The sequence below is a fragment of the Pristis pectinata genome, chromosome 40 (genome assembly GCF_009764475.1).
Source record: "Pristis pectinata isolate sPriPec2 chromosome 40, sPriPec2.1.pri, whole genome shotgun sequence".
Lineage (NCBI taxonomy): Eukaryota > Metazoa > Chordata > Chondrichthyes > Rhinopristiformes > Pristidae > Pristis > Pristis pectinata.
This window is the reverse complement of record NC_067443.1, coordinates 8447330-8475169: the sequence shown is the minus strand read 5'-3', so window position 1 is coordinate 8475169 and position 27840 is coordinate 8447330. Positions and strand designations below refer to the sequence as shown.

The 27840-nt window shown below is 52.8% G+C and overlaps 1 protein-coding gene across 1 annotated transcript; it reads right to left on the bottom strand.

Annotated features, from left to right (window-relative positions):
- Positions 1 to 2737: 2737 nt before the first annotated feature.
- On the bottom strand, positions 2738 to 27528 carry LOC127587448 (myocyte-specific enhancer factor 2D homolog). The gene is made up of 8 exons (XM_052045772.1): positions 27328 to 27528; positions 18454 to 18591; positions 17541 to 17748; positions 17367 to 17423; positions 9645 to 9820; positions 5065 to 5185; positions 4269 to 4389; positions 2738 to 3843 (listed from the first exon to the last, which is right to left on the bottom strand). Exons 1-8 carry the CDS (start codon positions 27499 to 27501, stop codon positions 3528 to 3530), a joined length of 1311 nt encoding a protein of 436 aa, XP_051901732.1. The 5' UTR covers positions 27502 to 27528; the 3' UTR covers positions 2738 to 3527.
- Positions 27529 to 27840: the final 312 nt, after the last annotated feature.

The window sequence follows — 27840 nt, the reverse complement described above, 5'->3', positions numbered from 1 at the left end:
TCAGAAGCAGGGCAGCTGGGATCAAACTGTGTGCCAATTGGCTGGTGGCAAAGCAGCCCTCTCTCCTGGGAAAGATGGGGTCTCCACACCACCACCCCCCCCCCCCTCGCTTCCTCCACGGGTTTGACCAGCAGGTATGAGGACTACCCCCCCACCCACACCCCCCAAGTAACCCGCTGAGACCACCACCTCGGGGGTCAGGTTGGTGCACCAGAGGGTGGGCTACACAGGGTGAGGCACCACAGCCAGCCCCAGCAATGAATACTGCCCCTCTTGAGGAAGCCACCACCCATCGCCCCTTTGCCTCATCCACCTCAGCAGGGGGCTGTGAACGAGCCATCTGCGGTTATGGGGGGGGGGGGGGGTGCAGCACTCCCTGGGTACTGCAGTGGGGCAGCCGCCTCGAGCCCCCTCCTCCCCCCCAAAAGCCAGGCACACGAGCCCTCCCAGCCCTGCATTTCCCCTGGTCTGGATCACCTTGGCCAGGTACGGGGAGGGGTTCAAGCAGGAACTCTGCACCACGTCTCAGACTGACATAGCATCCAGGCCGATCCCAGGGACCCATCCGCGAAGACTGGTCGCCCACGCCCCTCCCCGCTCCCTCCCCACCCTCCACGGATACAGAAAGCCCACGGGCCAGTGCCTTCGGACTGTGCCCCACCCCAACAACCGCTGGAAGATCAGTGCATTCTCGCGCTTATGAAAAATATACACAATTTGTAATTCAACCCAGCAAACAAAATAAAACAGCGATAAGCTTCGAGCCTCACACCCAACCTGGACACAATATATTAGCTATAACTCTCTTCTAAATTGTGCATCGAGGGGCTCAAAGTATTTTTTTTTGTGTGTTTTCATTTAAATATGTCGACATGCATTTTTTTTTAAAAAAAGAACATAACCATTCTGACAATAAATTAGCACTAGACTGCTGCACGTCCACCCAGCCGAGCGCGCCAGTTGTGTGAATGGGTCTCCTCAAACCCCCCCGTGACCCACACATGAAACTGCAGCAGGTACTTCTCCTGAATGAAGCCTAAATATTGTGGGTCTATTTAAAAAAAATTATCTATACAAGTGGCAGCACATTTTATAAAACTCACAGGCGCGGGCAAGCATGCACGCGCACACACTCACAAGATAAACCTACCAACCAATAACTTAAATCATTGTCGAGGAAACTGAGCTGAAAATCAACTGATCAGCCGAGGACACTGGGGGAGGGGGGCTCTGGTGGGACTGGAAGTCGGGAGGGAGGGTGGGATGTTGTTCTTTGATCAACCCTGGAGAGGTGGTTGTTGGCAGCTGGGTGGAGAGACAGACAGAGGGTGAGAAAGAGAGAAGAGGAGAGGGAGACAGGAGGGAGTGGGAGCAGACGGGTGGAGGGAGTGACGGGGCAGGGGTCCCCGTGTCCTGGCAAGCGAGGACATACTCCGAGGATGATGTCCGTCAGAGTTGGGGTGGAGCAGCCCCTCCTGTTTCCCCACAGGTCACTAGGGGTCAGGCGAGGGGGTGGTCACTTCCTGCCTCCGAGCCCCCACTGGAAACCAGGGGAGGACATGCCGGACCTTCAGGCAGGGAGTGGCGGTGATTTGCTCCCACTGTTCCCAGAAATTCCAACCCAGGAACCCCCTCCCCAACCGTGGGGCAGAAACAGCCCCACCGTCAGCGTGTAGAAAACACAGGTCCATTTGTTCAATACAGAGTCAGACTCCCTCAGGGAGCACAGGAGTGTGGGGGGGGGGGGGAGAGAGGGGGAGAGAGAGAGAACACGAGGGGGAGGGGAGAGAGAGAGAGAACACGAGGGGGGAGGGGAGAGAGAGAGAACACGAGGGGGGAGGGGAGAGAGAGAGAACACGAGGGGGGAGGGGAGAGAGAGAGAACACGAGGGGGGAGGGGAGAGAGAGAGAACACGAGGGGGGAGGGGAGAGAGAGAGAACACGAGGGGGGAGGGGAGAGAGAGAGAACACGAGGGGGGAGGGGAGAGAGAGAGAACCCGAGGGGGGGGGAGAGCGAGAGAACACGAGGGGGGAGGGAGAGAGAGAGAACACGAGGGGGGAGGGGAGAGAGAGAGAACACGAGGGGGGCGGGGAGAGAGAGAGAACACGAGGGGGGAGGGGAGAGAGAGAGAACACGAGGGGGGAGGGGAGAGAGAGAGAACACGAGGGGGGAGGGGAGAGAGAGAGAACACGAGGGGGGAGGGGAGAGAGAGAGAACACGAGGGGGGAGGGGAGAGAGAGAGAACACGAGGGGGAGGGGAGAGAGAGAGAACACGAGGGGGGAGGGGAGAGAGAGAGAACACGAGGGGGGAGGGGAGAGAGAGAGAACACGAGGGGGGAGGGGAGAGAGAGAGAACACGAGGGGGGAGGGGAGAGAGAGAGAGAGAACACGAGGGGGGAGGGGAGAGAGAGAGAGAGAACACGAGGGGGGAGGGGAGAGAGAGAGAGAGAACACGAGGGGGGAGGGGAGAGAGAGAGAACACGAGGGGGAGGGGAGAGAGAGAGAACACGAGGGGGGAGGGGAGAGAGAGAGAACACGAGGGGGGAGGGGAGAGAGAGAACACGAGGGGGGAGGGGAGAGAGAGAACACGAGGGGGGAGGGGAGAGAGAGAACACGAGGGGGGAGGGGAGAGAGAGAACACGAGGGGGGAGGGGAGAGAGAGAGAGAGAGAACACGAGGGGGGAGGGGAGAGAGAGAGAGAGAGAACACGAGGGGGGAGGGGAGAGAGAGAGAGAGAACACGAGGGGGGAGGGGAGAGAGAGAGAGAGAACACGAGGGGGGAGGGGAGAGAGAGAGAGAGAGAACACGAGGGGGGAGGGGAGAGAGAGAGAGAGAGAACACGAGGGGGGAGGGGAGAGAGAGAGAGAGAGAGAACACGAGGGGGGGGGAGAGAGAGAGGGAGGGAGAGAGAGAGAGAGGGGGAGAGAGAGAGGGAGAGAGAGAGAGAACACAAGGGGGGGAGGAGACAGAGACAGAGAGGTGTGGGACTGATCAGGAGAAACTGTGTCAAGCCCTGGACAAGATGTTGATCAGTAACAGCGTACGCAGAGGTTTGGGGGATGGTGGGGAATGTTCCCCTCCCCCATCACACAGCCTTCCCATGGCCTCATACCCCTTGGCCCACACCCCATCCCACCCACTCCTCACTGACCATAGCAGGGACTTCTGTACAGCAAGACCACTGGGCTCAAATCCTAGCCCTTGGGCAGGCATCCACCCTAGGGCATTTCTTCCCACTGGTGAGGGTGGTGTCGGGTGGGTGGTAATGAGTCCGGGGTCCGGGGGGTTGGTGCAGGAGGGGAGAGGGGAGAGTGCGTTATCAGTGCCAGTTTTCACCAGGAGTCTTTGGTTGACAAGAACGGGTAGGTGGGTGGGGGTGGGTTGGACACTGTGTGGTGTGAAGCTCGGCTGTAACGCAGGACTCTGCCAGCGGTTCCACCCCTCCCTCAGACCTCCCCCTGCCCAGGGTCATATGGGGGGAGGGCTGAGCAGAGTGCAGGGGGGGTGGGGGTGGGAGGGGTGTCAGGTTAGGTGACCCAGGTGTCCAACCGCATGCGCTTGGTGGAAGGGTCCTCACTCTCCTCCCCGCCCACCCTCATGTGTCCGACGGGGGAGATGTAGCCAGCCCTCGCCTCGTCCCGTTCACTCCCCTCGAACGAGCTGTTGGTGCTGCTCAGGCTGTCCACCGGAGAGCGGCCGGTGTCCTGGGGCGTCTGCTGCAGGAAGCTGGAGGGGGTGGTGCGATCGCGGGTGGGCGACACCGGCTCTGACTTCACCCGCACGTCCTGGCTGGTGCCAATGGTCAGCGTGGAGACCTGAGGTAGCTGGTTGTTGGGCCCAACCCTGGGGGAGGAAAGGCAGGATCACTCTCTGGGGTCAGACACAGGGTGAAGCTCCCTCTACACCATCTCATCACACAGCTCCCTCTGCACCGTCCCGTCACACACTCCCGGGGTCATACACAGGGTGAAGCTCCCTCTGCACCGTCCCGTCACACACTTCCGGGGTCAGACACAGGGTGAAGCTCCCTCCGCACCGTCCCATCACAGACTCCTGGGGTCAGACACAGAGTGAAGCTCCCTCCACACTGTCCCATCACACACTCCTGGGGTCAAACACAGTGAACTTCCCTCTACACTGTCCCATCACAGGGCATGGCTTAGACAAGGAATGCTCGCTCTACGCTGTCCTACCAAACAGTCTGGGGATTTTTCTCCCCGCTGTGCCCCCACCCTCCCCTCCCCAGGGGACACAAATCCAACACTCACAGCATGTTGCCAATTGTCGCCGGTGTCAACTGTTGCCAAGTCGTTATGTTGCCCAGTGACACCCCACCGGGGGAGTTGAATGACTGCAGGGCTGATAAGTCAGCGCTGGTCAGCTGGTAATCTGGAAGAGAAAGGGGGCTAGATGGTGAGCAGCAGACAGCAACCCACAGGTCCCTCCACAGGACCATGTCCCAACCACTGCACTTGGACACTGCCAGCACCTCCATCCCTCTGGAACCTCCCCCTCCCCAGGGCCATATGGGGGGGGGGGGGTGGAGGTGGGGGGGGAAGGCTGAGTAGAGTGCAGGGTGGGTTGCAGGACAGGTGGAGTGCTAGAAGTCTCGGGAGCATCTTGGGAAAACGTGGGGCAGGAAGCAGGGAAGAGACAGGCGAGTGGGGAGGCAGGGGGGAATAGCAGGGAGGTGGGAGGGGTTGGAAGTTTGGGACTCTTCCTCAGGGGGTGAGGGGGTAGAGTGAACAAGGAGGCAGAGGTGGACACACTTGAGCAGCAAGGGACGAGGGGGTTACCGGGGCGGCTTGGGGTTTGGGTGAGCTTCTCTGCCTGGCTCAGATCACAGCTTGGTCCCCACACCCATGCCCCAGCCTCGGTCCCTCCATCCCCCTGCCCTCCCCACAGGTCCTCGGGGCAGAGTGGGGTAAACCTGCCCACCCGTGGGCAAGGACAGTGCCCCTCGATCGTCCCTGGGGTGCAGACGTGGGGGAGGGGAGGTCGCAGAAGGGGAGGGCGCGGAGGGGGGAGGGGAGGGGCCAGCGCAGAGGGAGGCCTCACTCTCACCTGTGTTATAAGTGCTGTGCATTGCTGAGTAGTGCAGCCCCTGTGGGAGCAAGCTCGGGGTGGCCACCGACACCACTGGGGTGCTGAGCGACTGCGTGGCAGGGGTCAGCTGGTGCGTACTCTGCAAGGGAGAGCAGACCTGTCAGTAAAAAGCGCTGCCAGGCAGCGGAGAGGTCTCTACCCTGCCCCCCGCGCCCCCCCAAATCAGCTCGCAGCTGTAACACCAGCAAGATCCTGCAAACAGTAACGTGGTAGCAGAGTGTCCGAGGCGTGTTGGCTCCTGTTACCCCAGTAGTAACACCAGGCATGGAATCAGCTGTGCCCACACCGCCTTGGGTCAGCCACACTCCACCGGGCACAGGGTGCACTCTGCATGTAAAACCCACACCGACCGCGGTCAGCGTCACTGTGCTCTGCGTCGCTGCCCCAGGGGCATCGCAAGGTTCAGAGACTCTGGTAGACATCTACAGATGGACGGTGGAGAGCGCCCTGACCAGCTGCATCACAGCCTGGTGTAGGAGCTCTAGTGCACAGGAACACACGAGGCTGCAGAGAGTGGTGGGTCTCAGGCAGTTCCATCACAGGTACAGCTCTCCCCACCACCCAGGACAGGTGATGTCTCAGGAAGGCAACATCCACCATCAGGGACGCCCCACCATCCAGGCCGTGCCCTCTTCTCGATGCTGGCATCGAGCAGGAGCTACAGGAGCCTGAAGACCCCACACCTCAAGGTTCAACAACAGCCTCAAGGTTCAACAGCTTACTTCCCATTGCCATTCTTGAACTGACCCGAGAAACCCCAACACTGCCTCTGACTGGATTTCTTTTTCTCTCTCAACTTACACAATAAAATAAACATGACATTTGTGTAAGTTACAGAAGTGTTAATTTAAGCTTACATTAACTTACGTTTGTCCTGTGCTGCTGCTGCACTTACACCCTGGGTATGTATACCCAGACAATAAACTTGAACTTGGCGGCCTCCTCTCATCACCTGAGCTTCTGGGATGTGGCTGATCAATCCACAGCAAGTGGCAGGCGTCTCTTGGGGACCCAGTCACTGCCCCATTGGATCCCCAGTGCAGTCACTGCCAGGCTCCTAATCAGACCTTACTCCAGGCAGCAGCTGCACCTCCCATCTGCCTTACTGGTGAAAGAAAAGGTCCCACCAAGGACTACCCAAAAACTTTGGCCTTTTGGTTTTTATACCAATAAACCTCTCTGGTACAGTGATGTTTTATAACGTCCAGCATGAATTTTCAGAATCAGATTTATTATCACTGAAGTGAAGTGAAATTTGTCACTATCCAGCAGCAGTACAGTTCAAAGACAAAAAATTACTATAAATTACCAAAACAGTGCAACAAAATGAATAACGAGGTGGTGTTCACGGACCGTTCAGAAATGTGATGGCGGAGGGGGAGAAGCTGTTCCTGAATCGTTGAGTGTGGGTCTTCAGGCTCCTGTACCTCCTCCCCAATGGGAGTGAGGAGGTGTCTACAGACACTGGGACCGATGACTGACCAATTGCAATTGTTTGCAGATGCACGAGAGGGAAGCGTGACTGGGTAACTGGGAAGAGTTGTGGAACGGTGAGAACATGGGCAGGGAGTTATTGAATGCACTGGCATTATTTATAATCAGTACTGTTGGCCCTGCACCACACAACATAGAACAGTACAGCACAGGAACAGGCTCCTAAGCCCAAGATGTCTGTGTTGAACACAACGCCAAATTAAACTAAATCTCTTCTGCCTGCACATGGTCCGTATCCCTCCATTCCCGGCACATCCATGTGTCGATCTAAAAGCCGCTTAAATGCCACTTCTGTATCTGCTTCCGACAGCACCCCTGGCAGCTCCTTCCAGGCACTCACTGTGTAAAAAGAAATGCCCCACACATCTCCTTTAAATTTCCCCCCCTCACCTTAAAGGCACATCCTCCAGTATTTGACATTTCTACCCTGGGAAAAAGACTGACTGCCTGCCCTCTCTCTGCCTCTCATGGATTAGGTAGACAGGTCTCCTCCCAGCCTCCGACACTCCAGCAAAAACAGCCCAAGTTTGTCCAACCTCTCCTCATAGCTCATACCCTCTAATCCTGGTGAAGCTCTTCTGCACCCTCTCCAAAGCCCCCACGTCCTCATTCAGAGAGACCCAACATGTAATTGCTAGAACCTAATTTTCTACTCCCTTCCAAAAAACATTTCAGAACTGAAGTAAAACTAAACAGGAAGTGCAGTGTTAACCATGTCATAGCATTAAAGCGACAGCTCAGTGTGCTGGGTGAATAGTGTTAGATTGTGGGGACATGCTGCCACCTGCTGGGGTAAGGCCTTACTGCAGAACTCTTCCCCACACAGGAGACTGCTGGAGGTGGTGTTGGAGATGCGAGGGAGAAGCCCGTGTTCTTGTCCGTCGTGTGAAGGATGCTACACCTTGCCAGCTTACACTTGCACCTGCGGATCCAGGCAGCAGCTGTGGCTATATAGTTCCTGTCTCAAACTCCAGAAGTTTTGGGTTTAAGCCCATTCCAGAGATTTGGGCAGTGAAATCCTGGCTGATCACTGAGCACCGAGGGCACACTACACAGGAGGGAACGCCACACCAGAGGGCACGTGCGCGCCAAAGGAACACCACACAGGAGGAAACACTGGTGTGTGCTGAGGGAATGCCATGCCACGTGGGAAGGTCAGCGCTGCAGTGCTGGGGATCCCACCCTGCTCCTGGGCCTTTACACCCTTGTTCTCTCAGGCCACCATTTCAAACAGGGCTGCATCCTCATGTAATACATGTCCCCGTTCACCCTCACCAACAACTTTTACAGGTGCACCACAGAAAGCATCCTATCCGGATACATCGCGGCTTGGTACAGCAACTGCTCTGCCCAGGAAAGCAAGAAACTGCAGACAGTTGTGGACACAGCCCAGCACGTCACGGAAACCAGCCTCCCCTCCATGGACTCTGATTATGTCAGCTGCTTTCCTGAGGCAGAGAGAACAAAGACCCCACCCATCCCAGACGTTCTCTCTCCTCCCTCCTCCCATCGGGCAGAAGATACAAAAGCCTGAAACACACACCATCAGGCTCAAGGACAGCTTCTACCCCCGCTGTTATCAGATTTTGAACAGAGCTCTTATACAATAGAGATGAACTTTTGATCTCCCAATCTATCTCGTAGCCCTTGCACTTTGTCCAAGGCAGTGGACTGTAACTGCAATATTCTGCATTGTTATTGCTTTGCTTCTGTACTATCTCAAGGTGCAGAATGATCAGACTGGGCAGCACGTAAACAGAAGCTTCTCACTGTTTCTCGGTACATGTGACAATAATAAACCGATCACCAATTCCCTCAACCAACTTCAGCCAAGTCCACCACACCATGCTGTTTGTGGGAGCTTGCTGTGCACAAACCAGCCACTGCATGTCCAGCATTGGCATTTACTGCAAACATGAGCATTCCAAGGAGGCTGGAAAACACCAGAGAAATTTAACTCTTTCAGCCTTAGCCTGATGGCTGAGGCACCGAGTGAGGGGGGAGACAGGTGACCCAGGAGCCCAGGCGAAGCAGGCTGCGACAGCAGGGCATGCCCAGAGCTGTTCCATGTGCAGTAACTGCTCGGTTGCAGGAAAGGCAGCCAGCACTTCCACACAGCAGGGTGGCAACAGGCCAGGCAGAGCCAGCATGTTCAGAACTGCCAGATGCAAGACATCAGCCAAACCCCAACCCCAGGGCACAAGGGAGATGTGGTCACTGGAGAGAGTGGGAAATGCCAAATCATTCAAACCATTTGGGAGCAAACGGGATGCCCAATAAACAACAGTGCAGTGACACTGGGTATGGCTCTGCAGCATCAACACAAGCTGCAGTTCGTCTCTGGAGTGTGGATCACACTCAAAGCCAGGAGTTAAAACAAGGCTCGGGCAACACCACCTCACTCAGCACTCACCAGTTGTAGCTCCTCCTCTGTCTGACAGCATGGAAAAGCAGGAGACACAAAGTCATTAAACAATGCCAAAAACAGAGACCCTGAGAACACCCATGGCCCCCCACGTCACCATACCCCGAACATGCTTTGTCAACCTCATTCACGACAGATACGGAATAAAACTCCCTCTGCGCCATCCCGGGGTCAGACACAGAGTGAAGCTCCCTCTACATCGTCCCATCACACACTCCCAGGGTTAAACACAGGGTGAAGCTCCCTCTGCACCATCCCATCACACACTCCCAGGGTCAGACAGGGTGAAGCTCCCTCCGCACCATCCCATCACACACTCCCGGGGTCAGACACAGGGTGAAGCTCCCTCTACACCATCCCATCACACACTCCCAGGGTCAGACAAGGTGAAGCTCCCTCCGCACCATCCCATCACACACTCCCGGGGTCAGACACAGGGTGAAGCTCCCTCTACACCATCCCATCACACACTCCCGGTATTCCCACCAGGATTCTCTGCAATTCCTGGAGTGACACTTTCCTCCTTTCCCACCCATCCCATCTTTCAATAATCAGCCTGTTATTTCCCCCACCCCAACACCCACAGAAAGGCAGTGGGCAGCAGTCTGGTTGGACTTACCAAGGAGCTCATCATGCCTTTGCTCTGCGAGGTAATGACCCGAAGGTCTGGCTTGCGGCTGTTGGCGAGCGGGAGCTGTGTAACAGGGGGAGGCGGCGACTTCGGTGGCATCACCTTGCCCAGGCTGGTGGTGGTCAGGAGTCCGGGTGAGGACCTCTGGTTCACGTAACCGTTCCCTACAATGAAACGGGAAGTAATTAGTCGGCTACTCAGGATAGAAGAGACGGCAGACTCTGCAATCTGGAGCAAACAATCTGCTGGAGGAACTCAGCGGGTCACAGAAACATAGAAAACCTACAGCACAATTCAGGCCCTTCGGCCCACAAAGCTGTGCCGAGCATGTCCCTACCTCAAATTACTAGGCTTACCCATAGCCCTCTATTTTTCTCAGCTCCATGTACCTATCCAAAAGTTGCTTAAGAGGCCCTATCGTATCCGCCTCCACCACCGTTGCCAGCAGCCCATTCCACGCACTCACCACTCTCTAAGTAAAAAAAACTTACCCCTGACATCTCCTCTGTACCTACTCCCCAGCACCTTAAACCTATGTCCTCTTGTGGCAACCATTTCAGCCCTGGGGAAAAGCCTCTGACTATCTACCCGATCAATGCCTCTCATCATCTTATAAACCTCTCTCAGGTCCCCCCTCATCCTCCATTGCTCCAAGGAGTAATGTCCGAGTTCCCTCAACCTGCTTTCATAAGGCATGCCCTGCAATCCACGCAGCATCCTTGTAAACCTCCTCTGCACCCTCTCTATGGCTTCCACATCCTTCCGGTAGTGAGGCAACCAGAAATGAGCACAGTACTCCAAGTGGGGTCTGACCAGGGTCCTATATAGCTGCAACAATACCTCTCGGCTGCTAAATTCGATTCCCCGATTGATGAAGGACAATACACCATATGCCTTCTTAACCACAGAGTCAACCTGTGCAGCCGCTTTGAGCGTCCTATGGACTCGGACCCCAAGATCCCTCTGATCCTCCACACTGCCAAGCGTCCTACTATTAATACTATACTCTTCCATCATATTTGACCTACCAAAGTGAACCACTTCACACTTATCTGGGTTGAACTGCATCTGCCACTTCTCAGCCCAACTTTGCATCCTATGTCTCGCTGTAACCTCTGACAGCCCTCTATACTATCCACTACACATCCAACCTTTGTGTCATCCGCAAACTTACTAACCCATCCCTCCAGTTCTTCATCCAGGTAGTTTATAAAAATCACAAAGAGTAAGGGTCCCAGGACAGATCCCTGAGGTACACCACTGGTCACCGACCTCCATGCAGAATACGACCCTTCAACAACCACTCTTTGTCTTCTGTGGGCCAGCCAGTTCTGGATCCACATTGCAATGTCCCCTTGGATCCCATGCCTCCTTACTTTCTCAATAAGCTTTGCATGGGGTACCTTATCAAATGCCTTGCTGAAATCCATATACACTACATCTACTGCTCTCCCTTCATTGATGTGTTTAGTCACATCCTCAAAAAATTCAAATCAGGCTCATCAGGCAGGACCTGCCCTTGACAAAACCATGCTGACTATTCCTAATCATATTATACCTCTCCAAATGTTCATAAATCCTGCCTTTCAAGATCTTCTCCATCAGTTTACCAACCACTGAGGTAAGAACTCACTGGTCTATAATTTCCTGGGCTATCTCTACTCCTTTTCTTGAATAAGGGAACAACATCCGCAACCCTCCAATCTTCTGGGACCTCTCCCGTCTCCATCGATGATGCAAAGATCATCACCGGAGGCTCCGTAATCTCCTCCCTCGCCTCCCACAGCAGCCTGGGGTACATCTCATCCGGTCCCGGCGACTTATCCAACTTGATGGTTACCAAAAGTTCTAGCACCTTCTCTTTCCTAATATCCGCATGCTCAAGCTTTCCAGCCTGCCGCAAGTCCTCACTGCAATCACCCAGATCTTTTTCCGTAGTGAATACTTTACATCAGTATTCACTAAGTACCTCTGCTATTTCTTCCGGATCCATACACACTTTCCCACTGCTGCAGTTGTCAGGCCCTATTCTTTTGCAACTCATCCTCTTGCTCTTCACATACTTGTAGAATGCCTTGGGGTTTTCCTCAATCCTGCCCGCAAAGGCCTTCTCATGTCCTCTTCTGGCTCTCCTAATTTCTTTCTTAAGCTCCTTCCTGTTAGCCTTATACTCTTCCAGATCTGACATTACCTAGCTCTCTGAACCTTTTGTAAGCTTTTCTTTTTTGACTAGATTTATTATAGCCTTTGTACACCACAGTTCCTGTATCCTCTCGTGACTCCCGACTCATTGGAACATGCCTATGCAGAACTCCACCCAAATATCCACTGAATATTTGCTACATTTCTTCCATACTTTTCCCTGAGAACATCTGTTCCCAATTTAAGCTTCCAATTTCCTGCCTGAGCGCCTCACAATTCCCTTTACTCCAAGTAAACACCTTTCTAGTCTGTCTGTTCCTCTCTCTCCAATGCTATCGTAAAGGAGATAGTGATCATAATTCTAATCTCCAAAATGCTCTCCCACTAAGAGATCTGACACCTGACCAGGTTCATTTCCAATACCAAATCAAGCACAGCCTCTCCTCTTGTAGGCTTATCTACATACTGTGTCAAGAATCCTTCCTGAACACACTTAAACTCCACCCCATCCAAACCCCTCACTGTCTGGAGATGCCAATCAATGTTTGGGAAATTAAAATCTCCCATCACAACAACTCTGTTATTATCACATCTTTCTAGGACATGCTTCCCAATATCCCTGTTACTACTGGGCGGCCTATAATAAAGACCCAGTAAAGTTATTCACCCTTTCCTGTTCCTAACCTCCACACACAGAGACTCCGTAGACAGTCCCTCTATGACGTCCATCTTTTCTGCAGCCATGACACTCTCCCTGATCAACAGTGCCACTCCCCCACCTCTTTTGCCTCCCTCCCTGTCCTTTCTGAAACATCTAAAACCCGGCACTTGAAGTAACCATTCCAGTCCCTGAGCAGCAACCGTTGGGGGACAGGAACTGTCGATGTTTCGGGTTGAAACCCTGCATTGGGACAGAGTGGGGAGGGGAGACGTCCAGTATGGGGGGGGGGGGGGGCGGTGGTGAGACAGGAGCAGTACAAGAAATTTCTGCACCCATGAATCTTCAGAACCCTCTTCCATCAAGGATGAGAAAACTCAGTGGCTCAGTGTGTTGAAGAGCAATAGATCTTCTGATAAAGTGCATCGATGATACAGTACTGAGGTACAAAGTGAGCCACGACCGTACTGATTGGTGGAGCAACACAATATTCTGTTCCTGCTTCACTTCAACCTCTTGCGCATCTCTGCAACCAAGTCCCCACGTCCTTCCCCACCTCTGTAACCTCCTTTAATCCTGACATAGGGACACCAGAGATGGCAGGTGCTGCAATCTGGAGAAACACACAAGATGCTGGAGGAACTCAGAGGGTCAGGCAGCATCTGTGGAGGGAAATGGACAGTCAACGTCTCGGGTTGAGACCCTTCATCTGGACTGTGTTACAGGGCGGTGGGGGCCTGGGAATTGAAAGTTGTTAAAGTGACAGAGGGCACGCGAGGTGCCCCAGATGTAGGCGGGACGGGACGGAGGCAAAATGGGAGTTGAGGAATGAATTCTGATGAAAGGTCTCAACCCAAAACATTGATTGTCCATTTCACCCGACAGATGCTGCCTGACCCACTGAGTTCCTCCAGCAGATTGCTCGTTGCTCCATATTCCAGGATCTGCAGTCTCGTGTCCATGACCCTCAGCACATCCCGCTGAACCTCTGGCCTACAGTCTCCAGGGGGCAGCAGCAAGCAGAGGTTCCACAAATGACCAGCCCCACACAAATGGCAGCACTCAGTCTCAGGACCTCAGTGGGCTCCACCGCTAACAATGTACTTCCGGTGCAAAGTCAGAGACAAGCCAATGTGCGCAGAGCAAGCTGCCCCAAAGACCATGAAACACTAACCAGATTGTTTGCTATTTAGGAATAAATACTGGCCCCGTGACACCAGGAGGAACTGGCCCCACACTTCCGAGTGATCATATACCCACTGAAATGGCTGCCCATCCCGCGGCACAGCGCTCCCCCCCCACACCGCCCCTCCCGCAGCGCTCCCCCCTCGCCCCTCCCCCCGCAGCACTTACCCCACCCCACCGCGGCCGCTGACATTGCTTATGGAGTGCCACGTGCTCAAGTCTCTGACACAGGGTTCGAAGGCACAACCGTGCAGCAAAGGTCACCGAGCCATGGGCAGGCACCACGAAAGGAGGTCTCCAGGTGTGAACTTGACCAAATTCCACCTTCTCTCACAGTTGCACCACATTCAAAGAGCCAGAAGGCCTCCTCTGTTACTGCATCATTCGAGGGAGACCGGTCACTGCAGAATTGGTGGGGGGGGGAGGTGGTGTGGTCTGGGGTCTGTGTCTGCAGGGAGCGATTCCCACAGTGGGAATGGGGTTATCTTTCTCCCCTCCTCAGTCTACCAATCACATCGGGCTCCTGTCTCATCCCACCCCCACATCTTCTCTCTCCACTCAGTCCTGATGCAGAGTTTGGACCCAAATCGTCGACAATTCCTTCCCCCCTCCCACCCCCCCCACCAATGCTGCCTGACCTGCTGAGTTCTTCAGCAGACTGTTTGTTTCTCCAGATTCCAGCATCTGCAGTCTCCTGTGCAGTGGGCTGGCAGGAGGTTTAATTGTCACAATGCCAGCTATACACCTCTTTCATACCCAACTCTGTTAAAACCATGTCTGCATTTAACCCAATAAAGTATTCAATGTGTTTTGCAGAGCATTAACGAGACAGATCCCTAGGAGATATTATAACAAGGGGAGGGTTTAAGCACAGGAGTTTGGGGAGGTGCAGCCGTGGCTGGTGTGGGTCAAAGGTATGGGTCAGTGGTGACCACCGGCATATTGCTGGTGAGGATTACTCTGTGGTAATGCTACTCAAGGTCAAGGGGAGGGTAGACTCTCTCTTGCTGGAGATGGCACTTCTGTGACACGAGGGTTACTTGCCACTTAGAGCAGTCCTTGCACAGTGGATTGCTTCACTGGCTGAGGACTTGCCAGTGGAATTGTCCACTGTGCAAGCATCAGTGAAGGGCCCACTTCTGGCCTTCTGATGGAAGGAAGGTCTTTGATGAAGGTGATTTGCCCCAGGGCCACTGCCCTGCAGTGATGCTGCAATGACCGACCTTCGACGGCCACAACCATTTCCCCTCCTGCGAGGTACAACTCCGGGTACCCACTGACCAGTTTTACCAGGGCACCATGATAGCACACTTGGTCAAGCACCACCCTGATTTCGAGGGCAGTCACTCTCACCTCACCTGTTGTGAGAGAGCCGCGCAGGCGAAGAGGATGGGGCTGAATTGCAAGGTACCACTGGTGGTGCTGGATCCATCTCACACTCCAGCTTCAAGCATTCTAGGAATGCAGGGTGACGTCAATGCTGACATTCGATGCTCTTGGTAGCAATAAGCCCTAGTGGGGCATGCAACAGCTGAACAGATGCCAAGCTGCTCCCTGTGGGTCTGACCTGGTCAATCCAGTAACACAAGAACCTGCTGCCATCAGAGTGACTCATCCAACCCACACCCAGTACAGGCAGCTCAGGGGGAAATCCACTGCCTCCTCATTAACCGAGTGTCTGCAAGGCAGGAGCAAGGGGGACGGATTGTCAATCTTCCTGAAGTTGGACCTACCATAGGCATCAGGGGACAGAGTCCCAAGTGTGTGTGGACATGGACACACACACACACACAATACCACGTAACTGCTTTCTTTGCTACTATTCCACAGTGACAACACAACAGGAGTATGTGCTGCCTATCTGGCCCCTGAAGCCCACTCCACCAGACTCTGCCTCAAACTCCATGTCCCCGCTCCATCTCGAACTTGCACTGGACCAAGCATCCAACACCCTCTGGCTTCGTGAATTGCAGAGATGCAGAGCCCCGAGCAAAGAAATCCCTCGCCTCGTTCCAAAGTGGCCGGCCCCTCATCATGAGATGCACTAGCTCCGTCTGCAGCCACTCAGTCAGGGAACACCACCGCCCGTCAAAGTCCAGGAGAGAGTTCCAGCTTTCCGTCAGATCACTCTCCTGCCTGAGCTCTGGGGAAGACGGACAGACCCAGTCCCCACCGCACCCTGCCTGGAACAACTAGGCATTGACAGGGTAGATAGAAACCTTCCCACCGAAGGGAAGTGTCTGTAATCAGAGGGCACAGGTTTAAGGTGAGCAGCGAGAGGCTCTGGGGGGGATCTGAGGAAGAACCTCTTTCCACCCAGACCACAACTGGAATCTGGAACGCACTGCCTGAGGGGGTGGTGGAGGCAGAGACTCTCGCAATATTTAACCAGCACTTGAATCACCGAGGCAGAGAAAGCTACAGAACCCCGTGCTGGTACATAAGATTAGCATAGATGGGTGCTTAATGGTTGGCATGGACACAGTGAGGCAAAGGACATGTTCTTGTGCTCTGACTAATTCTCTAGTGAACCTCTGCTGCACATCTGGTAGGACCAGTCTCTCCTCCAGACTGGGCACGGCACTCTGGCTGTTCCCACTAAAGCCCAGACAGAAGTGGTTGATATCTGGAACACCCTGCCAGAGGAGGTGGCGGAGTCAGATACAGTCACTGCGTTTGAGGGGCATTTAGATAGACACTGAAATAGCCAAGGCACAGAAGGATGCAGGCAAATGGGATTAGTGTAGAAGGGCAAAGAGGTTGGTGCGGACGTGGTTGTATAACTATGACTCTGAGACTTTCCCATTGCAAATTTTAATCTGGCAACATGCTGTGAAACATATTGGAATGTTCTATCACATGCCAGGTACAGATAGGAAAGGTTTAGAGGGGCCAGCTTAGAGGGGCATCTCAGTTGGCACAGACGAGTTGGACCGAAGGGCCTGTTTCCGTGCTGCGTGACTTTATAACTACTCAACACGTCAGAACAGGAAGCAGCCCATTCTGCCATTCAATGAGATTGCAGCTGATCTCGATCCCAACCCCATTCCCCCGCCCCGGGATATCCCTCAATCCCTCACGCAACATCACTCCACCAGTCTCTGTTTGTAACACTTCCAATTGGACCACAGACCGTGGGAGGGGGGAGAAAGGGCTCCGTACGTACCCCCATGTGAAGGACTTCCCACTAAGCCATCCAGCACAGAAGCAGGCCCTTCGGCCCAACCTGTCTGTATAAACCCCATTTACCAGCACTTGGTCCTTTATCCTTGAGCCACAGAGCACGGCAACAGGCCCTTCAGCCCAATGAGTCCGCGCTGACCATCAAACACACATTTACACCAGCACTACACAAAACCCCCTTGATCAACTGCCCCCCTACATTCTACCCCTCACCCACACACCAAGGGGTACCTTACAGCAGCTAATTAACCCACCGACCTGCTCATCTTTGGGACGTGGGAGGAAACCAACCCGTTCACAGGGAGAACGTGCAAACTCCACACAGGCAGCACTGGAGATTGGGATCAAACCTGGGTCTGGGGAGCTGTGAGACTGCAGCTCTACCCGCTGTGCAACTGCATGAAGAACCTCCTGAGATTGCTGCCGAGAACCCTGCCCTGCAACTCAGCCAGCACTTTGCATCGGATCAGCCCACACTCTCCCCCCCCCCCCCCCCCACTCTGGGGAACCCACATCACACTGCATACGACAGCGTCACTTACCTACGGGGCTCGGGCATCCTCCATTGGATGTGGAGAGCTCGGTTCCCACCAGCGCACCTGGAAAGTTGAAGGCAGCGTTAAGACGAGCGCTGGGAACCCTCCCCTCAGAGGTTCTCCCCACCACCACCGCCTCGGCGGAGACACCACACCCTCCCACGCCCACAGGGGCCGTACCTGGGTTGCCGGAACTCGGCGGCCTGGAGGGGATGCCAGGAGACACTGTGTTCCTCCTCATCACTGACTGCTGCGGGCTCAAGAGGTTGGAGTCGGTCAGCGAGGTGGTCACCAGCGAGGGACTGACCAGTGACGAGCCGGGGTCGCTGTAGGACAACGCATTCTGACTGCCGACAGATATGGTCACCGGCACGCTGAAGTTCGGAGGCTGCATGGGGGAAGGAGTGGAGAAGGAGAGGTCACACGGCACAAATGGGACCAGCAGGCGAGGGAGGGGCTACACCCTGTCCCAGGGAGCACACACGGGTCTGCTACCTGACCAAGCCGTGGTGGGGAAGGAAACACTGCCAGAGTCAGGGACCCCACCACAGTCAGTCAAGCCCAACTGATCCAGGGCACCACAGCCAGAAACACATTCCTGCAGACTCATGGGCACAGTTCCTTCATCCCATCAAGTCTGTGCTGACCACCAGCCACCCATTTTTACCAATTCCACCCAAACACATTCCCAGCACCTTACGGAAAAAGCAATAGGACTCGAGAGGACAATAAAGACTTTAAATGTTCTCCGAGGGTGTCGAGCTGAGGCAGATGTAGCTTTGGCTGCTGCAGTATCGCAAACTTGAGGGGAATAATAAACCCCCCCCATTCCCATGTTAGGTCCAGGAGGGGTCGATGACCTCCTCATTCCCATGTCGGGTCCAGGAGGGGTCGATGACTTTCTCCTGTTCCAGGAGGGGTTAACCACCACCACCCCCGTTCCCGTGTTGGGCCCATGAGCAGTTGATGACCTCCTGTTCCAGTGCACCAGGAGTGGGGGAGAACAGCCTCCCCCTTCCTCCTCTCCCTCAGTCACCCATGCCCGGAGCTCTGGCTTAAAGCTGGGGCACAGGCCGCGGTGTGCCACACTCACCCCGTATCTCTTGAACAAGACGTCAATGTCCTCCGTGACTTTTCTGAACTTGTCCTCCATGAAAGGGCTCTGCTCGATGGTGTCGTCCACGTCCGGCTCGGGGCTGTCGCACCCGTTGAACCCCTTCTTCTTCAGGGTCTGCAGCAGAAATGAGGCAGTCACCTGGATGCTCCAACCCACAGAACGCCTTCTGGGACGGTGGGCAAACCCAGCCCCTCCACACCCAGTGAGAACCGGGCAGGCACGTAAAGAGGCAGGGAATGGAGGGATACCGACCACGGGCAGGCAGATGGGATTAGTCAGCACGGACATCGTGGGCCAAAGGGCCTGTTCCTGTGCTGTTCCCTGTTCATCAGGGAGCATCTTGTACACAGGAAGATCCCACAAGGGGGTAAATGCAGCGTTAACGCAGTGGGAGTTGGGCAAACTCCCTGTTTATGTTTTGCAAGGGGGTTGAGGGGTGCTACAGTTTACCACCAAGCCCGGGGGGGGAGGTGGTGTCATCTCCAACAGTGCAGCAACCCCTTGGGAGACCACTGGGGCCTCAACCTGAAGCACAAACTCTCTCTTTCTCTAAGACACTAGGTATTTCCAGGATCTTCCAGTTTTATTTCAGATTTCCTGCACCTGTAGCCTTTTTGATTTTGACCCACTCTACTGACACTGGTGACCCAGGTAGACAGGGTGAAGGTTTTTGGGTAGCCATGTACCAGTAGGAACACTGTACTTGTACTCCTGGGTTCTGCTGTTGAAATCGGACTGGGTAGACCTTGGCTGGAAGGCTCCCCCCAACTCCCATTGGCTTTAGGGAATAATATGCATCGGGCACTTCTGCTTCCCAGACTGGGAGAGCTGGGCTCCTGCTCGAGAATGTGCAGGATCCGACAGTATTTTCGGGAAAGATCCTCTGCAGAGCATCCTGGTCACTGGGTAAATCAGGATTCATAGTTCAATTCTGACCCTGGGCTCTGGAATCCCTCTCCAAAGCACTCGTCCTCCCTCTCGATGCTCCTCTTCCACAGACACCGACTGCAGACCCCGTCATATTGCCTAGTCACTATAATTAGACACGTGCTTTCACCACACGGAGGGAGAAGAGGATGCAGGAGTGTGAAGGAAGGGAGAGGGAAAAGGGAAACAGGAAAGGAGTGCGCAGTGAAACTAGATGAGAAAGCAAAGGAGGTTTGACTGCATCGATGCAGCTCAGTCAGATTTTGGTTAGTGTGTGGGAGTACAGAGTACGTAGGGCTTGTAGTAAATGCACGATTTACAAGTTGCACTCAACACAACGGTCTCAAATCCTGTTAAGTGATTGTTCCAATGCCCAGAATTACTACCGTAAATCTTAAAATACAAAACCTGAAAATGCTTACATTTTCACAGATGCTGGAATTGAAAATATCTCCAACCTCAGCTCCTGTTTTGGACCATTCATTTATTTAATTTGCCTCCCAGTAAATAAAAACCAAACGTCTCAGTTAAACAGAGGTTAGAACTTAACAACCCACTGAACGTCCAGGAACAGAGAAGGATCCAAACTAGACAGAAAAGAATTTTGGTTGGGGGGGGGGGTGTGAAAAGAGGTGGGAGTGTGTTAGCTGGGGGAGATTTCTGCTAAGTGAGCAGAGGAGGGAGGTGGGTAGAGAAATGACAATCCCCATTTCCTTGTCCTCCCCTGAAGGAAATGGATGGGGGTGGGGGGGGGTGGGGTGGTGAATTCTACTCTCAGTGAGAATGAGTGACTCCAGATTTGGGTGTTTGCAGTGGGTCAGTACAGCAGTGCAGGGCCGGGTCCAAATCCCACTCCCCAATCCCTGGCACACTGTGGTGTACCAAGAGTGAGCTGCACCTTCAGAGCTCTCCTGGGGCCCCCAACTCCGGTGAAGGATCCTCAGCCACCAATCAAACCCACTCCTCTGCCCCCTGTTCTTCAGTAAACCCTGAGAGAATGTTATTGCTCAGAGGGACCGGTGCCTCCCTCTCAGGGATGACTGCCATGACACGAGGTCTGGCCAACATTCCTCCCAGAAGCAGCAGTGCCAACAATCTGTTTATTTGCCTCGTTGCTCTTTGCAGGGCCTTGGTGTGCAGAGGGATTCAGTGGAAAGGGTTCTTCCCATTGGGATCGTGCACAGCCAAAGTGGATAGGAATGGGGTTGGTCCAGTGGGAATCAGTACAGTGGGAGTGCACAGGAAGGCGATTGGTCCACTGCTTCATTAAAAGTCTGCATTAATGGGCCAATGTTACTTCCTAATAAATTCAGGAACTAAACCTTTCATAAAATAACCTGCAAGAGTGACGCATCTCCTCCCACAGGCTAATTAGCACCATGAGTTATTTGTGTGCTGTAGGGATAATGGTACTCAGCACTGTTGGCAGTGCCCACCAGAGGCACATCTAATTATCGCACAACTCACGTGACAGCTTTGTGTCACTCCATTTGCAATTAAAGCTCTCTGTACAAACTGAAATAAATAATACTTCATCACCCATTCTCACCAGAAGAGATTTAAAAGGGACCTTGGCTAGCTTGTCCTTTGTCTCCTTGAGGGACCTTAATTTCCATCAGTAGGAGGGTCTGGGATCTGAGCGCACAGCCTCAGAATAAAGGGACCTTCAGCCAGAGGGTGGAGAATTCGTTGCCACGGACAGCTGACGAGGCCAAGTCATTGGGTGTATTTAAGGGAGATTGATAGGTTCATGATTAGTTTGGGGGGGGGGGGGGGGGTTCAGTTTAAGGAGAGAAGGTGGGAGCATGTTTTATAAAAACAGCCGTGGTTGAATGGCAGAGCAGAGTTGATGGGCTGAATGGCCTAATTATGCTCCTATATCTTCTGAACCTGAAAGATTCAAAAGTGTCCTCAGGGACAACATCCTCACGCAGTGGGTCCATATATGGAACGAGCTGCCAGAGGAAGTGGTTGAGGCAGGTACAGTAACAACATTCAAAAGGCACTTGGATAAGTACATGGACAGGAGGGTTAGAGGGATATGGGCCAAACGCAGGCAAATGGGACCAGCTTGGTGGACACCACAGTCAGCATGAACATTGGGCCGAAGGGCCTGTTTTCATGCTGTACTACTCTGACTCTGAGCAGAACTATAACCCCAGACCCCTCTCCACTCCCACCCCTACACATACACATACATGCACAGAAGCATGGATGGACATACACTAGGAAATATCTGCTCCATGTTTTAAGGAGAGGTTCAGCACTTCATCAGGAGACACGGACTCAATGTAATACAACAAAACACCGAGTCGGTTACATCAGGCGCATCATTCGCTGCTCAAAACCAACACGCTACCCTGAGCTCTGCCAGAGGAGATTATCGTGGAGTTAGAGAGACAGAAACAGTCCCTTTGGCCCACAGACACTGTGCTAAACATCAAGCACTCACCTACGCTAATCCCAGGATGTGATCAAAGCCTCCTTGAAGAAATGCAACATCTCCACTAACTGAGGAATCTTTGGTTCATAGGGTCAGTTATACAGCATGGAAACAGGCCCTTCGGCCCAACTCATCCATGCCGACCAAAATGCCTTCCTCAGCTAGTCCTGTGTTCCTCTAAACCTTCCCTACCCATGTACCTGTCCAAATGTCTTTTAAACCTTGTAATTATAACCACCTCTACCACTTCCTCTGGCAGCTCACTGCATACACCAACTAGTCCCCTATAAATCTTCCCACTCTCACCTAGTTTAGACTCCCCTACCCTGGGGAAGAGACCGCGACCATTCACCTTATCGATGTCCCTCATGATTTTATAACATCCAAGGTCAACCCTTGACCACCTACGCTCCAGGGAAAAAGGTCCCAGCCCATCCCGTCTCTCGTTATAACTCCAGCTCTCCAGTCCCAGTAACATCCCTGTGAACCCTTCCTGCACCCTTTCCAGCCAAGTGCAGTCTCATCAAAATCGACACAAAGAAACAGACTGCAGATGCTGGATTCTGGAGCAACACACAAAGGAGCTGGAGGACCTCAGCAGGTCAGGCAGCATCTGTGGAGAGAAATGGACAGTCGACGTTCGGGTCGAGACCCTCATCAGGACCTGGAACAATCAACTCACCAGAACCTTGTACGGTTTTGTAACGTGACATCCCAACTCATGCACTCAGTGCCCTGACCACCGAAGGCCAGAGTACCAAATGGCTTCTTCACCACGTTGTCTACCCGTGTCACCATTTTCAGGTGAACTATGTACCTGTACCACTGGGTCCTCTGTTCTACAACACTCTCCCAGGGCCCTTCCATTTACTGTGCAAGTCCTGCCCTAGTTAACTTCCGACTATGCAACAAGGACTGCTCAAATCATGAAGGAGCATTCAGGATGTGTACTGAGAACCAGAAGGGAGGCATCGTGAGCACACAGAAAGCCCTGCATGAGCAGGGGAGTGCACCACCTCAAACTAACCTCCACCCCCCTCCCCACCTATTGCCCCATCTGTGGAAGAACATAGAACAGTACAGCACAGGAAAGGCCCTTCTGTGCACCATGTCTGTAATCTAAGTAATCCCGTTTGCCTGCACATGCTCTGTATCCCTCTATCCCATACCTAGTCGGTCTGTCTAAATGCTTCTGTCGTATCTGCCTCCACCATCTCCCCTGACAGCCTATTCCAGGCACCCACCACTAAAAAAAAAACTTGCATCACACATCTTTTTCAAACTCTGCAACTCTTCTCCCCCACCCCCCCCCCCCCCCCCCCCCTCCCCCCCCCCCCCACTACCACCTTAAACCCTATGCCTCTAGTATTTGACATTATTCCCCACATTGGCCCTGCAAAGGGAGGAGTGGGGATAGATGGGGAAAAAACTTCTCATTAAAAAATGCAGTATACTCTTGATTTTGATGTTTGCAACGAGTGGTGCAAACAGTTGCCAGGGCCTTCCAAAGGGAAGTGGGGAGGCTCAGAGTAGAGCAATTTTCAGGGTTATGGCCAAAGCAAGAAAGGAGATTGAATTATTCTTCAAAGGACTGATGTGGTGGGTTGAAGGACCATTCTGTGATAATTGGTAACTGATAAAACACTGACTCCAGGACACTCGGCAGTGGTTGGGGGGGGGGGGGGGGGGGGGAGGTGGGGAACTGCCCGCTTCTTCTGCCGACAGTGGTTTGTGAGATCCTTTACTCACCAGCATAGCCAGGGCTTTCATTCATGCCTCATCAGAAATCTGGCACCTCCAATTGTGCAGCACTCTCCCCGTGAGAGGCATTTTATGAATTCAACATTTTCAGGATTTAGTTTGCAGGAATTGGAAACCTGGGCAGTCGCCCCAGTGCCTAGCTCCCAGGCCAATTACCCACCACAGTCTGGGTGAGGCCACGCTGCAGCACTGTGTGTAGTTGTGGTCACCACACTATAGGAAGGATATGATTGCACTGGAGAGGGTGCAGAGCAGATTCACCAGGATGTTACCTGGATTGGAGTAATTGGTTTATGATCACATGTACCGAGAGACAGTGAAAAGCTTTGGTTTGTGCTACCCAAACAGATCATTCCATAAACAAGCACATCAAGGTAACACAGAAGGAAAAATATATAACGTATAGTGTTACAGTTACAGAGAAAGTGCAGTGCAGGTAGACAATTTAAAAAAACTTTTATATATATATAAAATAAAGTATTTTTCGTTGCAAGGAGAGACTGGATAGGATGGGTTTGTTTTCCCTGGAGCAGAGGAGTTATCCAATTGAGTTATATGCAGAGAGAGATTGGAACCTGGAACTTGCTAATGAGGGGCGATGGAGGCAGATACTTTCACGGCATCCAAGCAGCACGCCTCGAAGACTACAGAAAAAATGTGGGCAAATAGGACCAGTGTAGAAAAGTACAGCGGTCAGCATGGACATGAAGGGCTGAAGGGCCATTTCTACGCTGTATGACTACAACGATGGGGGCCCTGAACAGCCTCACCCCACTGAAGTGACCAAAAACATGCATTTACACAAACACTTTCAATCTGGAACAAAAGGCCGCATCCCCAATAAAATAAGCTGCTACTCAGCTACAAGATGTTAGCAGGCTGACCAACCTCTTGGTCAGAGGTAGATTCTGTACTAATTCAGGGAGGGAGTCCAAGAGCTCACAACTGAACAGACAGTGGCCAACAGTGGAGCAATGGAAGCAGGATGTCAGAGGAACAGAGACAGAGGTTTGTAAGGGCTGCTCTGTCACCTCCTTGCTTCTGATGTTGCCCCGTGAAGCTCCCAATCCTTCTCCTACCTTAGAGGCACCGTACAACTGTGAGTGACTGACATAGAGGGAGGGAATTCTAGAGAGGGCCAAGGCAGCTGAAGGCACGGCTGCCAATGACAGGACGGAAGCAGCAAAGTGATTACATCACACAAGTTCAAATCCCATGGCAGCTGGGGAATTTTAATTCAGTTAATTAAATTCATCCAGAATTTTTACAAAGCTACTAATGATGTCCATGAAACTACCAGATTGCTGTTAAGAAGACCTTATGAGTGTTAAAATGCTTCATTAACATCCTTCAGGAGGGGATAATGGACATCCTTCCCGTCGGGCCTGGGACACCAGACCCCAGCGATGTGATGGGCTCAGTAGCATCAAACAACCATGGCCCTGCTCAGATGGCCTGCAGTAGTTCAGGGCTAAGGAGATGGACATTCAATTCTGGCCTCAACAGCAAAGCCCAAGGCCCAGGAGAGGGTAAAAAGAGACGTGCAAAGCTGAGCAAGGAGGCAGGCGGCAGGGTTCTGGGTGAACTGAAGGTTGTGCAGGGTGGAGGCGGGATGGAAAGGGATTAATTACTGACCTCAGAATTACCACGGTGCAAGGTCAAAGAACAGCCCCAGTTCTTAAATCCGATCTAATCAGTGTCAAGCCTGTCCATGCTGAACCACAGCTGGAGTCTGCCTGAACTACTGTGCCCACACTGGGGTGGAAATGCACAACAGAAGGCCTTTAGAAACAGCACGTGGTCAGTCCTGCTCCGCTCAGGAACTGCTAGTGGCAGGGACAAAGATCACCAAGGACATGACCTTAAACGTAACGCTGGCCCCTGACTCTCACCACACACACACAATCATTTCAGCAGGATGGGAGGGGCAGGGGGTGGAAATCTCATTGAAACCTACCAGACACCTAAAGGCCTGGATAGAGTGGACATGGAGAGGATTCCATCAGTAGGAGAGTCTGGGATCCGAGGGCACAACCTTGGAATAAAAGGACGTCCCTTCAGAACCGTTATGAGGAGGAATTTCTTCAGCCAGAGGTTGGTGAATCTGTGGAATTCGTTGCCACGGACAGCTGTGGAGGTCAAATCATTGGGTGTATTTAATGCAGAGATTGATAGGTTCTAGACTGGCAAGGAGGAGTTACAGGGAGAAGGTGGGAGAATGAGGTTTAAAAAAAATATCAGCCATAACTGAATGACACAGCAGACTTGATGAGCTGAATGGCCTAATTCTGCTCCTGTACCTTATGGTCTAATAAAACGATACGGTGTAGGAGGCAGCAACTTCAGCCCAACAGGCCTGTGCAGGGGGCTCCCTAATTAATCCTCCTCTGTCAAGCTCTCATTGAGTGCACACTGCAGGAAGGGTCTGAGGGGGCAGAGGTGAGCTGATAGTGTATTAAATTATGAGGGAGACAAATACACAGCAAAACTTTATCCCATGGTGGAGGTGTCCAAGACAAGAGGGCAGAGGTTTAAGGAGAGACATTTAGAGGGGATTTAAGGGGGAATATCTTCACTCTGAAGGTGGTTGGAGTCTGGACCATGCTGCCTCACGACATCTAGGCAACTATTTGAATTGCCAAGACCTAGGAGATTACGAACCTAATGCAGTAAATGGGATTGATGTTGTGGGCTGAAGGGCCTGTTTCTCTGCTGTGTGATTCTGTGACTTTATGACTGAATCTGCTCCCAGGCAAATCATAAATCACAACTGAGTGGTGCCGCAATAACAACCTCTTGCTCAACATCAGCAAAACTAAAGAGCTAATTGTTGACTTCAGGAAGGGGAAGGAGGGCAAACATGCACCAGTCTACATTGGGGGATCGGCGGTGGAGAGTCAGCAGTTTTAAATTCCTGGGCATTAACATATCAGATGGCCTGTCCTAGGCCCAGCACATAGATGCAATCATCAGGACAGCACGACAGCACGCCAGCACCTTTACTTTCCTAGGAGGTTAAAGAGGTTCAGCTCGTCACCAAACACTCTTACAAACTTCTACAGATGTACTGTTGAAAGTATCCTGACTGGTTGCATCACGGTCTGGTACGGCAATTCGAATGCACAGGAACGTAAGCAGCTGCAGAGAGTAGTGGACTCTGCCCAATACATCACGGGCACATGCCTACCCACCATCGGTAGTATCTACAGGAGGTGCTGCCTCAAGGAGGCAACATCCAAAGATCCCCACCACCCAGGCCGTGCCATCTTCTTGCAGCTCCCATCGGGCAGGAGGCACAGAAGCCTGAAGTCCCACACCACCAGGTTAAGAACAGCTACTTCCCTTCAACCACTCGGTTCTTGATCGAACCGGCACAACCCTAATCGCTAGAGTTTAGCAACACTATGATCACTTTGCACTAAATGGACTTTGTGTTCTTTCTTGTAAGAACTGTATGATTTATGTTTAATTTATGTTTTTCTTGTGAATGCTGCTTATATGATGCTATGTGCCTGCAATGTTGCTGCAAGTAAGTTTTTCATTGCACCTGTGCATACATGGGCATATGACGAACTCGACAACTAATTCCTCCCTCCATAACACAACATCTATAGCTTGGCACTACTGGTGCAGAGCAGAGGTGGTTCTGCTCCCTCAGGGGTGCTGTCTTCCAGGTTGGAAAGGAGAGCAAGGATCACACACAGAGCCAGCCAGCTCACCTCCACAATGTCAGCGTTGGTACGGCTCTCGTGGGGCTCGTTGTACTCTGTGTACTTCAGAAGCACTTTGTCCATGTCCGTGCTCGCGTACTGAAAGAGCTTGTTAGAGTGGTTGAAGATTATAAGAGCGATCTCGCAGTCACACAGCACGCTCAGCTCGTATGCCTTCTTCATCAGCCCGAACTTCCGCTTGGTGAAGGTCACCTGAATTTGGGGGGTGGGAGGGGTGGGGAGGGCCAAAGGGAGAGGAGAAAGGAGAAAGGAACAAGCATGTTGAATCAGGTACCCTATGAAAGCTAAACCTTTCACTGATACAGCACATCCCAAAACCCGTCACAGACAGAGGTACTGTCTGAAATGTGGTCGCTGCTTTAACGTAGGAGACACAGCAGCCAGACTGGGCACAGCAAACTCCCACAAATACAATGTGATATTGACCAGCTGAGGGATAAGCACTGGGAAGAACATCCATCTTACATCCAACTCAATTCCCAATAGGAGCCACAAAAGCTT